This window comes from Amblyomma maculatum, unplaced genomic scaffold (assembly GCF_055883805.1).
Source record: "Amblyomma maculatum isolate TAMU_Amacu unplaced genomic scaffold, ASM5588380v1 scaffold_65, whole genome shotgun sequence".
Lineage (NCBI taxonomy): Eukaryota > Metazoa > Arthropoda > Arachnida > Ixodida > Ixodidae > Amblyomma > Amblyomma maculatum.
The window spans coordinates 270,720-285,754 of NW_028146790.1; the positions used below are offsets into that span (position 1 = coordinate 270,720).

Genomic DNA, 15,035 nt, shown 5'->3' on the forward strand with positions numbered 1-15,035 from the left:
GCTGCAAATGACTCTCGCCGTAATTGTATGGGAGTCTGAATGGCAGCGCTCCAGCCGGACCACTTGTTTAGACGAGTAAAGACGGTGGGCTAGGATTAGGCCACCTGTTTTTGCGACAGGTGGTCAGTCATTTTTTGTTTTTTAGAGACACGACTGACCCTTTCTTTATGCCAAGTCAGACTGAGGTGGCTGCTCCCGGAGTACATTGTTTCAATCGAAGATTTTTCCTCAGGGATTAAGGGCTTTTATAGAGAAGTCGTAGCAAGTGTGCGGTTTCTTTCAGCGTGGTCTTCAAGCGATTATTTGTCAACAGTAAAACAAAACAAATTGTACTGTGCATTGTGGGAAATTATGTTCCCAGTGCCTTTGAACAGGGTATTGTGCAGTGGAGGCCCAGGTACAGATGGGTTAAAAAGGGTAAAAAGAATGCAGGTGACTCCAGGAGCAAAAACCTCTTTTTATAGTTATAGCAGCGCGTAGCCGGACAAGGACGAAGACGGAGGAACACGTAGGACGCAGAAGCGCTGAACTGCAACTTTATTTTTGAAAATCAGCCAACCATGTCATATATCAACAGTATCTCTTGCTGGGCTAGTTGGTGTGACATTGCGTTAAACCAAAGGAAATACAGCGCTAAGTTTTAGACGAATCACACAGAAAGACGGACGGGATAGCGCCTGTCCCGTCCGTCTTTCTGTGTGGTTCGTCTAAAACTTAGCGCTGTATTTCCTTTGGTTTAACGCCATGTCATATATATACCACAGAGAAACGCCCACTAGAGGAACGAAATCTAGACACGTGGCGAAAACCGGTGCTTCAAAATCAAACACGAGTATAAAAAAATCAATACATCTAAATGCCTAACACACGATTGACATGATAATAGTGGCCGTAGTGAAAGTGCGTGCAAAATAAACAAATATTCCCAGTCCTTAACAAGCAACAATGGCTAAAAAAGGTGGATGCGCAGAAAACATGTTCTATATAAGAACTGGTTTAAAAACCGCACAGAAAATTATGAGATGGACAATAAATAATAAGTAAGTTAAACATGAAAAAAGAAGAGAGACACATGCAAATGTTGAAACAAAATTGAAAGCCAACCAATTAACACTGCAAAACAAAGAACCAACAATGAATTAAACAATGTGACTGACTGCAATTCAAAATGTATAAAACGAAGGCATGTAAAGAGTGCAAATAAAATCGAAGATAAAATCAAGCACAATCAGAGAGAAAAGCAATTTCTTTGTTCGAAAGGAAAACTGAGGATGTGCTGACGCATTCATCCTTGTGCTTAGCAATAAAAACGGCTTCCACTATTTCGCGTGTAAGCTTGTTAAGGGATCGGTTTAGAATAGTCGTTTTCTGAAAGACAGGGGAGCATTTTCTATTTCGGTCGCATGTGCGACAATGCACTGGCAGGTTTTTGGACGATGACCCTAAAAAATCATTGCTGTGCTCCATTAAACGTTTATTAATACATCGGCCGGTTTGGCCGATGTATGCCTTGCCACAAGATGGAGGGATGGAGTATACAACCCCTTCTGCGCATGTTACGGCGGGATTCTTGTGCCTTGTGGTGCAGCCATTATCTCTCTTTTTCGTTTTGTTGACCATGCGACAAAGTCTTGATAGGCGGGACGTGGCTGAAAAGACCACGTGAACACTTGCCTTTTTACCAATCTTCTTGAGATTATGAGAAATCTTGTGGATATAAGGTATTATTGCTACCTTATTTCGCTGTTGGACTTCAGATTAAGTCCCTAGTGGCTTCAGCTGCCGCCATTGCTCGTTTGGCCAACGCCTTTTGGACTTTCAGATTGGAGCAGGTAAGTAGGGTCGCCTCCCAGTACTCCCGGGTGGGGCTTGGGTTAGGTGCAAGGGCAGGGTTTGAGAGGCACGCCCACACCATGTGGAAGAGGTCCGAGGACATTTCCCCACAGAAGCTCCCAATGAAAGGCGCCGCACAGAATCCTGGAACGGACGCTTGGCGGGGTCAGTGGATGTGACGTCATAGTGACGTCAGTTCCTATTATTAGACATGACCTGATGCGAAGTCGTGATGACATCAGTCTAGCGGTAGGCCGCGGAATCTCGCGGGAACGTCTCGCGAACACGAGGACACGCTTGGGAGTCATGAGCCATCAAAGGTTTTCGCCGCATGAAAGTCTCACACACAAATGATTCACTTAGAACCAGCACAGGAAAAAGCAACTACCAGCCTCGTTTGTTTTCATTCGTGTGTACTGTAAGCCTCTGGGTACACTGCGACGCGCAACTTAGGGCGCCAACTTTACTTAGCCATTTGGCGCACGCGCTCGCTCACCGTCGGTTATGAGAGGCCGACCTGGGTTGCCTACGATCCCTTGAAATCCTCCGGAGGCAAAAAAAAAAAAGAAAAGAAAATCGAAGCGCACGGGGAGCTTACTGCCGCACCGGCAGAGCGGTCAACAGGCAAGCTTCATCCATCGGCAAATTAGTTGCACGACCATCCCGATTTCGCATTTCCAAGTCGAAATAGGCTTCGGAACAACTCGCCGGACAAGTAGAATGCATTCTCGCACACCCTTCGTCATTGGCAGGCTGTTTGCGCTCTACAGAAATGGTATAAAACCATGGGAATAATTAGGTGTGGAATGTCGTTCGTTTCTTCGCCTTCTCGACGCAATAGCGATATCACTTGGCGCTACTTTTGAAAATAGAGGCGATGACCAATAGGAGCGGGCGTTTTAGAGTGCCCTCAATTGTAGAGCACTCTGTAATTCTGCCCTTGATGGCATTTTGTCTTGTGGAAAATCACTTATTTGTGTCTTTTTCGATAGGCACTATAAAACTTGTACACCCAGTACACATTCCTTCTACAAGGACCATAGACCTTGTTAACACTCTCGTATTAACCGCCGTTACACCTTCCGAAATCGCACGATTCATCAATTAGTTGAAGAATAATGAAGCCACTGGCTATGACGTAATTTCCCCTAAACCTCTAAAATATGTGCAAGCAAAGCAGCGATGGTTGCTAGTTGGTCGTACATTGTGAAAAAATGTACGCACTACACTATAAAACAGACACAGGAGGGTACAGATAACCGAATTACACAGAAAAAACTATTTAATGAACGTGCACAGGAAAGCGCGCAGAGTTTTCTCAAAATCTCGAAACACTAAAATGCGATAACGTTTAAAGAGTATAGTGGGTTGCTCGCGAAGTACATAAGAGAAATAAATCAGTTGCCTATATATACCAATGAGATACAATGCGACTGTCAATATGCAAGAATAGTTCGTAATCATAAATCCAGGTCCAAATTGCAGGTTAATAACTATAGGCCCGTATCACTGCAGTAAAATTCTGGAGCATGTTATATCTAAACGCATCATTGCGCATCTGGAAAAACTAACATTATCCATAATAGTCAGTATGGATTTCGGTCAGGTATATCCACAATTAGACAGTTGGCAGAAATAACTTACGGCTTGAGTAGCGCACTTAAGAGGCGAAATAGATGCAGTGTATTATACTTCTCTGAAGCGCTTGACATCGTCCCACACCAAACTAAATCACAAAACTAATTGCTGCAAATATTGAATGCAACGTCATTTCGTGAACTGCTTCCTGTCTAACTAGCCGGATGCAGTGTTTTTCCATGGATGGTTGCGTATCGAATGATCTACTCCCAGGTGTGCCACAGGGGTCAGCGCTTTCTCCTATTCTGTTCTTTATTTACATCAATGACTTATCTTCCTATGACGATCTACTAGTTATCATCAGACTCTTCGCAGATGATTGTGTAATATTCGCCGCGAGATCAACCTAGAGGTTGCGCCACCGTCTCTCCGATAGTGGCGGCGCTCGTAGAAACGCACGCGGCATACGTCTGCTTCCGATTTTACGGCGGGTTTGTTGGCGATGGAAACGTGCCTTATGCAATGCATTAAAGATTTACTGTTTATAGTGTTCCAATATTTCAGGAAAGAAGATCTGTGGATTTCTTCGATGCAGCAAAAAAAAAAACAAAAAAAAAACAAAAAAAAAAGATGCGCGGATTTTAGAAAAACAAGGCACGCAACCACCAATCTTTTAGATTTACTGGCATCGCTTTGTACGCTTTTTGCGTTATACGGCGCCCACAGACCTGATACTTGGACCTGAACATTACATTACCTATCTTATCGCCTTTTCAACAGCGTGCGCGTGTCTTATACGAGTGAGACAGGCAAATTTAGTGTCAAGCCCACGGAGATACGAGAAATCGAGGCAGCCTCGCTCATTATATCGTGCTTGGCTCGAGGATTAAGCTGGTTAATGTAGCCCTGACAGCCCGGCGGGTTGCCGTTGACTGAGTGGACATCAACTCTGGCTATAGGCAACCAGGCACAAGTATTCCTAAAAAATGAGATTACGCCGACACTGTACAGGAAACCTCGTCGCACAGGAAAGCTGACTGTTCACGTGTAGAGCAGTGAGTGGATTAGCTAGCCGAGCTCACAACAAGGCAGATGCTTCTTGCGGCAGATAATCTGGTAGTGTTGCACAGTGAAATGACTCTAAATGATTTCCTGAAACCGAGGGAAGAATAGAGTTTCTGATGTGTGTGATGTTTATAAATGGTAACTTAGTAGAGTAATTATTATTTTTTCAATGACAATGAACTTCATCATGTGACAGAACTTCTACACAATTAACAAAATTTAGTACTATCAGCGATTAATTTTCACTAACGTTAAAGTGCAAGCTACGAATCATTAGCTACGAAGACATCGTAAAAACAGCGCTTGGTCGCTGTCATGTCCTGGCAAGGAATTTTGAACGCTGAAGATTTCTTTATCATTATGATTATTGTTGATCAGTGACTTGGGCCGGTTCTGTCGTTTACTTCCAAAACAGTGGCCGGATATAAAACTATCCTGAAAGAACTGCAGTTCATCTTATCATGTGACTATAAATATGTATTTATTCCCGAACTAAACATCGATGGTCAAGCCCGTATGAAGCTCTTCTTGTCAGAAGCAACCAGTCTACTCAAAATACAGCACAGACGAAAAGGGGCTGTAAAGATTCTAATGGGCTACCAGTGTACAATGATCTATGTGTATTATGTAATATTTAGTGTAACAGGTGTTAGAAAGATTTGTTTCCCAAACGTTCGAACATTTCTCTAAAGCGAAATGGGCTTATTACCACTGTTACGGATGCGCAGAAGCCTTCAACTGAAAAAAAGAAGACGGAACGAAATGCATATATGGGTTTAACGCGCCATGCGAGCTCGGCTACATGACGGATGATGTAGTGAGGGCCTCCGTGTCGTTGACCACGTGAGTATGTTTAACGTGCAAATCCGACAGCCGAAGAGCGCCTTTAGATATGTCCGTAATCGATCGAACCCCCCATTCTCGAAATCAGCAGTCGAGCGCCCTACTACGGAGACACCGGAACAGAGGTTTAACAGCAAAAAAAAAATGTAGTCAGACAACTATCTCGTGGATACAGAAGGCACAGAATGGCTTGTTCAAACTGGATTTTCTATGCAGCAGTCTGCGGTCGCAGGTTTCAACAGCTCCGGTATTCCAAACAGAAACGGGAATTACAATTTTTTAGCGTTTGCACTAAGTCGTATCGACGGCAGTAACTTGTTTTGCTTTGAAACGGCACCTAGCGACAGCAACGCTTCGTTTAAGACACCGCTTGTCAAAAAGGCGCCCAAGACCGCGACTTATGATGTCCTTTCCAGTGTGACATGCTCGATATGGACAAGTATTTTCTTTTTAATGGAGCGTGGGATAATAGCCAGTTCATATTTCTTTAACAAGAGGCAGATAGGTAAGCAAAAGCGCACACGAACCGCTAAACAATCAAAAAGCACTCTTGTACACACCACACGCGCGCACGCAAATCACTGCGGGCTTCCATGCGACGCGAACACGCATCCACACTGGGTAGGGTTCGCCGCTATGCCGCTAGGTGGCGACTCTGCTCGAGGAATATAGGAAGAAAAATGAGTATGATAGCTACTGCTACCACCCCGTTTTAAAGGGGACGCTCCTATATTCCATCCATCCATCCATTCATCCATCCGAGGCCAATATACAAACGTAAGCAAACTAGGTGACCAAATAAAGCTTAGTGAATCGATAATATCGATTCAATGTGATGTTCAAAATTGGGCATGAAAATAATGCAGCCATAAACCGCGAGTATCATATTTACCAGCAAGAAGAATACGTTAAATTTCTCCTACCCGTTAGGCGCAAAGTGCAATCGAATCAAATATTTGGGTGTCGACCTAAGCTTGAAAGGCAGAAGGAAAACTTTGCTTCCTCGGAATAAAGTCAAATTAATAGAACGCTTGTCCGGCCGTCATTAGAACATGCCGTTGTAATCTGGACGCCCCATCAGTAGCACCTGACAAATGTGGTAGAGCGACTTCAAGAATTCATCGCATTCACTTCAGTCTAGCGTCACTGATTTGCGAAAGAGCCGGTTTACAAACTTTGTCACAACGCAGAATTTCTATTACAATGAATATGCAGTAGTAGCGCAGACAGATATGGACAGAGTGAGGAAGACGAACACAGCGCCTGCGCTACAACTACATTTTAATGAATCACCAACTGGCCCAACAAAGGACTATTCTATTTCAACTTTAGGAGGGGCGCTTCAAAATAACCCAGTCCGCATACCTTCAGTAATCATTTATGCTTCCTGCATGAATTAATCATACCAAAACAATACCTAAAATAGTAATAAGTCATAAAAATTCACATACTCATTGTTCCCAAGTGCTATCTCCCTTTGGAATCGTTTCCCTGCCGTAGCAGTAAATTGCATTACACTGACGCCTTTGCAATGTGTCTTGATTTCTGATTTAAAGAAATCTTGATTTCTGAAGCCTTGTGATACGCATTTTCGTCATTTAATCGCTGCACCCTTTTCTTCTTCATTCACTGAAGAGATTGCCCTCGAGTTCCCTTGCCTGCATAGCTGTTTCTCCAAGTGACTATGAAATGTATTTTATGTTGGGAATTTCATTGTAAGCCCTCCTGCTTGGGCCTGAAAGGGCCCGCAGTGTCCATAGATAAAAAAGTAGCTAATATCCATTTCTAAGGTTAACAGTATTTCCACAGAGCCTCATTAAAGAAAAAAGCCACTAATGATGAAACGCGGAGCAGAAGAGACAATTATGGCCGCTTTTATATTGGACAAAACGGTAGGTGCTAAATGATCGTTGAGGAGTGCACCTTGGGGGAGATGGAGGGGTTCGCTCTGTTCACTGTCGCAGTTGCCGAGGTTGCATTCAGTCAGACCAAGAAAATCGAAAGGAGGAAGGGGCAGCGTAAAAGAGAGAAGCGCCGTCCATTATATGCGCGCTGCAGGACGAATGCTTCAGCTCCAAAAAGAATTGGGTTTTCTTCAGATGTGACTTCTGGATTCTTTTTTTTTCCCCTTTTTTTCTTCACGTGCTATTGGGTACTTGCTTCCTGCAGTAGTTTGAACGTATTGTTTCCGCGTGAGGCGTTATCTTTCAAGTTTCAACTTCTTGGTGATTTTGTCATGTACAGCTTGATTCATACATTACGCGCCTTTTTGATGGTTTCCACGTGCGCGTGGTTTTGTTTTGGTTTGCCGCAGGTCTTTTTTTATTTTTGGTTCATCACCTTTTCTTACCTCATTGTGCCACCTGGTTATAAAAGTTTTCAATGTTTCGAATAAAATATCAGTTGCAAGTATCGCCCTGTGTCTGCTGCGGTTTTCAGTTTCCAAATGTCTTACCAACTGGCCTACCATATCTGTCCTCCTAAAATAAGTAAATTTCTTTGACGTATGCCACGAATTGTATGTTTCAGACCAGAGTGTTTCCAGATCGGTTAAATATCGGAAGCGGAGCATCTAGTTTTTAAAGGGGGTAACAGCGCTGCATTGACTAATTACCGTCCTATTTCAGTCTTGTCGGTCGTCTCTAAGCTCTTTGAAAAAGCCATCAATGTCAGGATGTGTTTAGGTAAATATAATTAACCAGTGATAAACTCTATGGACATAAAACAAAGTATTCCACGGAATCAGCCTTACTTAACGTCAAGAATGCTATAGTAAGAACTTTCAAAGAAAGGCTTCAGACACTATTTCTTGACTTGAAGGACGCTTTTTGTTTGCTACGAGGTCCGCAGCATTCCTAATGAGAAGCTACAAAGCTAAGCGTTATGTTAGAAAATACTCTTCATCGATTCTTCCACCTTTGTGTTCTGTCGTCAATTCAGCTGCTTGTTTCATCCTACCAACAATCACAACGCAGAAATCGACAAGGGATGATTGCAAATAGGTAACGCCATACCGAAGTCGTGTTTAGGTTTTCGTTCTTTCCGGGAATTATTGCAAAATGAATTTTGCTCCGGGAAGAGATGATGTGTGCATCCAATTTTCTGTCTATCATAGAGCACCTTATATGAATCTTACGCGATAATTTCGCTTTACTGTTACATCCACGTGTATGTAACTTATTTTCTAAATAATAATTCACGCTTTGTACTGAATGTGTTGTCATTCTCCTTGATTAGGATACAAGCTTATTCTGCTTTAGTCGCATAACTGATTTGCTGCCGCAGTTCGTGCTATTTTCATTTTGACCTTATGTGCTTCTAATTAACCTCCCTATGGTAATGCCCAACGGGCGCTGTAGCTATTTGTAATAAATAAATAGCAACCACGTGACACATATCTAACATGAGGAAATTAGATAGGCGGATGAATTTAAGAAGTTCGCAGGGGTTAAGTGGGCAACAGCTAGCGCAGGACCGGGTAAATTGAAGGAATATGGGAGAGGCCTTCGCCCTGCAGTGGGTACAGTCCGCGGCTGATGACACACATTACCACAAAGGTGCATTCTGCTTGGTACATAAGACGTTCGGATCCCTTCGCATTGCTTCTCCAGAAGCAAAACGTTTTGCTTACACTTCACTTGTCGGTTCTAAGATAGAATACAGTATTGTTAGCTGCCTTCCCCACACTAAGCGTTATACTGATAGATTAGAGAAAATCTAGCGTTTTATTTTCAATAAATGCAAACGTCGTTAATCACCCACACTGCTTATGCGAAACGCCGGCCTTTCTACGATCCACACACGAGCCAGAAAGCTGCGGCTTATGTTCCTCATTTTAAATGATATCTACTAGACTGGATATCTACTTGAGCCACAAGAACGAAACTTGCACAGCATCTATTCCACTACCATAGCGGCATTTCAAGTACTCGTTTTTGCCGCATGTTATTCGTCAGTGGAATACGCGGCCTCCTGAAATTGTAATACCAGGTGTGTGCTGAAACATTTGTGTCGTAGTTTACAACCAACTTTGAAAACAATTAACATTATCATCGCGTGCGACTTGTCATCTTTATTTGGTGATAATAAAAGAATTGATTCTCTGTTGCTTTCATTTTATTCCGTACCTTTCCGTACGTATGTGAACCCGATCGGGTTACGGCCTCAAAATGAGACCAACCATTTTGTAATAAATAAAAATAAATAAAGTAAATTGTTGGGCGTTCGCCACTCATCTTTGTCTTCATGCTTCTTATTTCGCCCTGCAACCATTTTCTGTCGACATTGCCAATTCGCACATTATGTGTTATAAAAATTACTAGCCGAGTAAAATTAATTATGCCATTTAATCGCACACTTGATTCAGGGCAAACCCGGCGGCGGTACAACCGATGTGAGACCGAGAAAACCTTTCACAAGGCATGTAATCTTACGTGTAAAACACGTACTTAACGAATGTCGCGTATAAAAGTCACACGGCTCTTTGCAGAGCCCGCAGTAGCGTCAAATGGAGAAGAAATTAGACGAAAGAAAGGAAAACCGCAATAGGCGGTAGGCCCGCATCTTATCGTCACGGACATCGATGTTATCTATTTTGTATAGGGAAGCGCGACGGGAATGCGGTCGTTGCGCAGCAGTCGGTGAAGAGGAACGCAATCGTGCGCCCTTGTACTCTTCATTTCGGCGCGCGTGAGCACGGCCAAGGTCGTACGCCCAGCCATTGGCATTGCGTGATTCGGCCGCTTTGGTATCGGACCGGGACAAGCGCTCGCAACCATCCCGGACGCCGTGTTTATCGGCCAAGAGTTGTAAAGCAGCATCAAGTAAAAAAGAAACAACGGAGGGAACAAAATAGTGACACTCAGTCGAGATCGTCGACCTTCGCCTTGAACGCCAGAGCGAGCCGGCCTTGTCCTTTGGGGCTCGATTGCCGCCGCCGACGTCGTCTTCCTAATCGAGGAGTCACGGAGGTCTCGGGGTTACGTACTGGATGGCGCCTTAGCGTCGGTAATGGTCAATTCCGAGTCGTGGGGCCCCCCAGGGAGGCGCGCTCGTCTGGTCGGAGTCTCCACTTGAGGCTCGGCTGTCTAGTTCGCCGCCAAATGACACGGCTGTCGAGTAGCCGAACAGACACTGTAACCACACGGCGCTGGCAACTCCGGGCGGGAAGAGAAAGAAACAAAATGACGGTGGAGAAGCGATCCAGAGTTTAAAACGCGTTTTTTTTTTTTTCATCTCCCACATCCATTAGGGCCTATTATTCAGGCGCCTCACCGTTGTCGATCTCACCAACTCACGAAAACAATGACAGGAACCTCGTTCTGGGTGCAACAATGACAGACACTCCTCCGAAAAGAAAGCGACACGTGCTTCTCGCTTACATGTTTGCTTTGGTAGGATATTGTTTTTATTTTCAATGAACTTCGAATTATCCGCTTGCCACAGTTATACGAAACTTTGCTCTTGCGGCGGTATGAAATCGATGTTCACAATAACAACTGCCTGGTGATAGAGCTGTCAGGATTGCAACGCAAAGAGTCAATATACACTACACGAACGACACCCAAATGGCTTGTACCTAAGATCCGAACAAACTATGGTTGCCAAATGCTGAGCTACACTCTCCCGCATGAATTAAATAAACAGTCTGAACGAATGTATAGATAATGAAAAATCGATTGTTTTATGTTTTGTTTCTAAAAGTGATGTTATGCAATGTACCACTGCAATGCCTCTGTAGGGTGCGTCGGCCTCGTCAAGCCTTTCTACTGGCTTTTTGCCGGCGCACCCAACATCCTCAAGATGTTAAATAAACATTACTCTTATTCTTATTTTTCCTTTTATCTATTCTGGGATGGATGTATCTCGAAGAAAACCTCACCAAACCTCTGCTTTCGACCCTGGTCTCCGTAAAAATGCGGTCATCGCGGTGAAGAAGGCAAGCGATGATTTCATGGCCACCTGAGCTGCCGAAGAGGACATCATCGATACGAAGCTGTTCTAAACAAAAAAAAAATACTTGTCGCACTATGAAAAAAAAAATGATAAACATATTGTTGGTCGCAGGCACGTACTGCGCTGCGAATACACGGCTTGCATCGCCTCGGCCCTCCACTGACGCTCCTCAAGCGTGCCCCCAGCTGTGTACCGATTGTATGGCGCTTGGCATTCCATTGCGGGCGAACACTACTTTCCTGCCTGGCACACCAAGCAACGTACGCTCGCCAGGGCCGTGCGTGTGCGCACTTAGGTACACTGTATTTACATAATTAGTGACGCAGCACAGTTGATGTCACGCACGAATTTCATGCCCAGAACATTGTGTGTGTGTGTGTGTGTGTGTGTGTGTGTGTGTGTGTGTGTGTGTGTGTGTGTGTGTGTGTGTGTGTGTGTGTGTGTGTGTGTGTGTGTGTGTGTGTGTGTGTGTGTGTGTGTGTGTGTGTGTGTGTGTGTGTGTGTGTGTGTGTGTGTGTGTGTGTGTGTGTGTGTGTGTGTGTGTGTGTGTGTGTGTGTGTGTGTGTGTGTGTGTGTGTGTTAGAAGTGAAAATATCTGGAGCGGTGTTTGATTATTGAAACCAGGGCCTTTACGTAAGATTCCTCTTTTTAGCAAAAACTGAAGCCTTTAAAAACGTCGTTTCTCTCGGCCAGCATCAACGCATCGGGTGCGTTGGAAGCCCGCTCCAAGGATGTTTGGTTTGGTTTGTGGGGCTTAACATCCGAAGCTCCAAGGATGTGAACTGCGCACTATGCAATGTCCGCTTGCTATGCATCACACAATATTGCCTTTTCTCCCTTCCAAGCTTTAAGTGATGGAAATGAAAGCAAAGGTGTTGATTATAAACAAAAAGGCATTTCAGAGGCAAAGGCGAGGTGATCAACAGCACCTTAAAAACTTAAAGCCCTTCCAAGCTTGAAGTGATGGACATGAAAGCAAAGGTGTTGATTATAAACAAAGGGGCACTTTAGAGACAAAGGCGAGGTGATCAACGGCGTCTTGAAACATTCAAGCCGCCTCTTTTCCTAATTCTCCCACCACCACTTACACCTCGTCGGTTTACGAACTAGCCATATCCGTAGCCAATCTCGGAGAAAGGGTGCTTTCCTGTTTCCCTCAGTGCTCTTCCAGTCTCAAGGATCGATTCCGTCGAGGAACTCACAGTGGTTGGTGCCGACGGCGATGCCCCGGTTGCTGGAGGAGTCCGAGACCTCGAGCGCTGCCGGCGTCAGAAGGAGCAACAGGAGCTGAGCCGATCGCATCGCCGAGCTGCTGTCAGCTGCGGAGAACAACCGACTCACGCGCTGCCATCCTCTCCCGGGGAGAGGTCAGGAAAACCGGATGGACACTTCGCGCTCGCCTGCTGCCGGATGGTTTCCCTATCATCCACTTTCTTTTTCATTCGTGGATGCCCCTCGTTACCGCGTAAGGTAGCTGCGCAGTCAGGAAACGTACAGACCACGAGCCAAAGTCGTCGACCGACGCCATGACACCGCCTCTGCACCCTTTTCGCCCTCCGCGGTTGAGAAAATAAATGCAGCGCCGATATCGCCGATTGAGTCCCCGCATAATTACGCCTCCTCTTACGTGGACGTGTTGTGCATACCTTACGCATCTTCATACGTCCACAGGACCACCACGCGAAAAATTGACGTCCGGTCTGGGGCGATGTCGTCGACCGCGACCGTTGATCATAGAGTGAGATTGAGCCGGCTCGAGCGAGTTTGGTCATAACTGTCGCTTCTGCATTGTCCTCACGAAAATGGCAGCGGAATGCAGCCAAGGCGCAGTTTAGGAGAGGCACTGGCAGCGCTGCCGCTTCCTCTAAGCTTATTTGAACTGGTTTGAATTATTGCACGTACACTTGAGTCTCAGGCACGTGATGCGTTGCAGGATTCAGAGGACGAAGTATAAGGCACGGGGCGCTCGTCTCGCAAGAATCGCTGACCATCGTTTGGAAGAACCGGTGCAGTTTTTGACGAGGGTGTCAGTTAGAGCTGTCACAATTTTCCTGGAATCTAAACTTCAGAAATCGTGTATTTCGAGATTCGGGCGAGCTTTGATTGCATTCCGCTATGATTTCTCCTGTTTTGTTTGGTCTTTGCGCAGTGACCGCAACTCTTTTGTGGTCGCTAAAGTCAACGCAGTAGCGAGAACTACAATGGGAAACGTCAAGCGAGGAGATGTACTTTGGAAGCCCATGGTTTCCCGCAGACTCAAAAAAGTGGCTTATTGGTTTAACGTTGCAAACGCTTTCTCGGCCCATAGAAGCATTGATGAGCGGCTCCGGCGCTAAATTTCGCAATATAAACAACATATATTGTACACCGAAAGTGCTTTGCTTATTGCACCAGCAAGTCGTTCACGAAACCCACTACCGTACGGAAAGCTATAAACAAGATAAGGGTGGCGATCACCCGTGAAATGCGGAGCCGGCGCTTGTGAACATATATATATATATATATATATATATATATATATATATATATATATATATATATATATATATATATATATATATATATATATATATATATATATATATAGAGAGAGAGAGAGAGAGAGAGAGAGAGAGAGAGAGAGAGGAGAAGACGCCCGGTAGAAAAACAGTAAACTTTAATCCGACGTTTCGGCCGGGGTCCGGCCTTTATCAAGGAATGTAGCGGTTGCTACATTCCTTGACAAAGGCCGGACCCCGGCCGAAATGTCAGATTGACGTTTACTGTTTTTCTGCCGTGTGTCATCTCCTTTACGTTTATGCCCTACCGGCCCTATTCGACCTTCAGCCCCCTCCTTACATATATATATATATATATATATATATATATATATATGTGTGTGTGTGTGTGTGTGTGTGTGTGTGTGTGTGTGTGTGTGTGTGTGTGTGTGTGTGTGTGTGTGTGTGTGTGTGTGTGTGTGTGTGTGTGTGTGTGTGTGTGTGTGTGTGTGTGTGTGTGTGTGTGTGTGTGTGTGTGTGTGTGTGTGTGTGTGTGTGTGTGTGTGTGTGTGTGTGTGTGTGTGTGTGCTTGCGACAAAGACGTTCTTGGCTGCAGAGGAAATAAATAGCGAAGATTATTAGCACTTCATTTATTCTTCGTCCAGTCGAAACGTCGACGAAGAATAAACGAAGTGTTAATCCTCTTCGCTATATATATAATGGATGTCACGCAACTTTCCCGATTATCATATTTTATTCTAGCAACAGTTTCACACGGGGGTCGACCCTTCTTCAGGGAGAGGTTTCTCAATTCTACCCTGAAGAAGGACGGTCCGACGGTCCACCGGCCGAAAAGTGTTATTGGAATAAAATAGGATAATCGGGAAAGTTGTTTAGATCCTTCTTGAATTTCCCTCGCCCATTAGTCAAAAGCAAAAGCAAAAAAAGGAAAGCGTAGCAGGGGGCGGCAGAAAGTTAGGTGGGCGGATGAGGTTAAGAAGTTCGCGGGGGTCAAGTGGATGCAGCTAGCACAGAACCGGGTTAAGTGGAGAAATATGGGAGAGGCCTTCACCCTGCATTGGGTATAGACAGGCTGATGATGATACTATATATATATATATATGTGTGTGTGTGTGTGTGTGTGTGTGTGTGTGTGTGTGTGTGTGTGTGTGTGTGTGTGTGTGTGTGTGTGTGTGTGTGTGTGTGTGTGTGTGTGTGTGTGTGTGTGTGTGTGTGTGTGTGTGTGTGTGTGTGTGTGTGTGTGTGTGTGTGTGTGTGTGTGTG

General features: G+C 44.8%; 1 protein-coding gene across 1 annotated transcript in view; it reads right to left on the bottom strand.

The window, feature by feature from the left end:
* Positions 1-12,576, bottom strand: part of LOC146170702 (tryptase-2-like) — a 30,315-nt gene extending 17,739 nt beyond the window's left edge. The window contains exon 1 of the mRNA XM_084586839.1: positions 12,477-12,576. Coding sequence (XP_084442965.1) covers positions 12,477-12,576 — 100 coding nt within the window. The remainder of the gene's footprint in view (positions 1-12,476) is intronic.
* Positions 12,577-15,035: the final 2,459 nt, after the last annotated feature.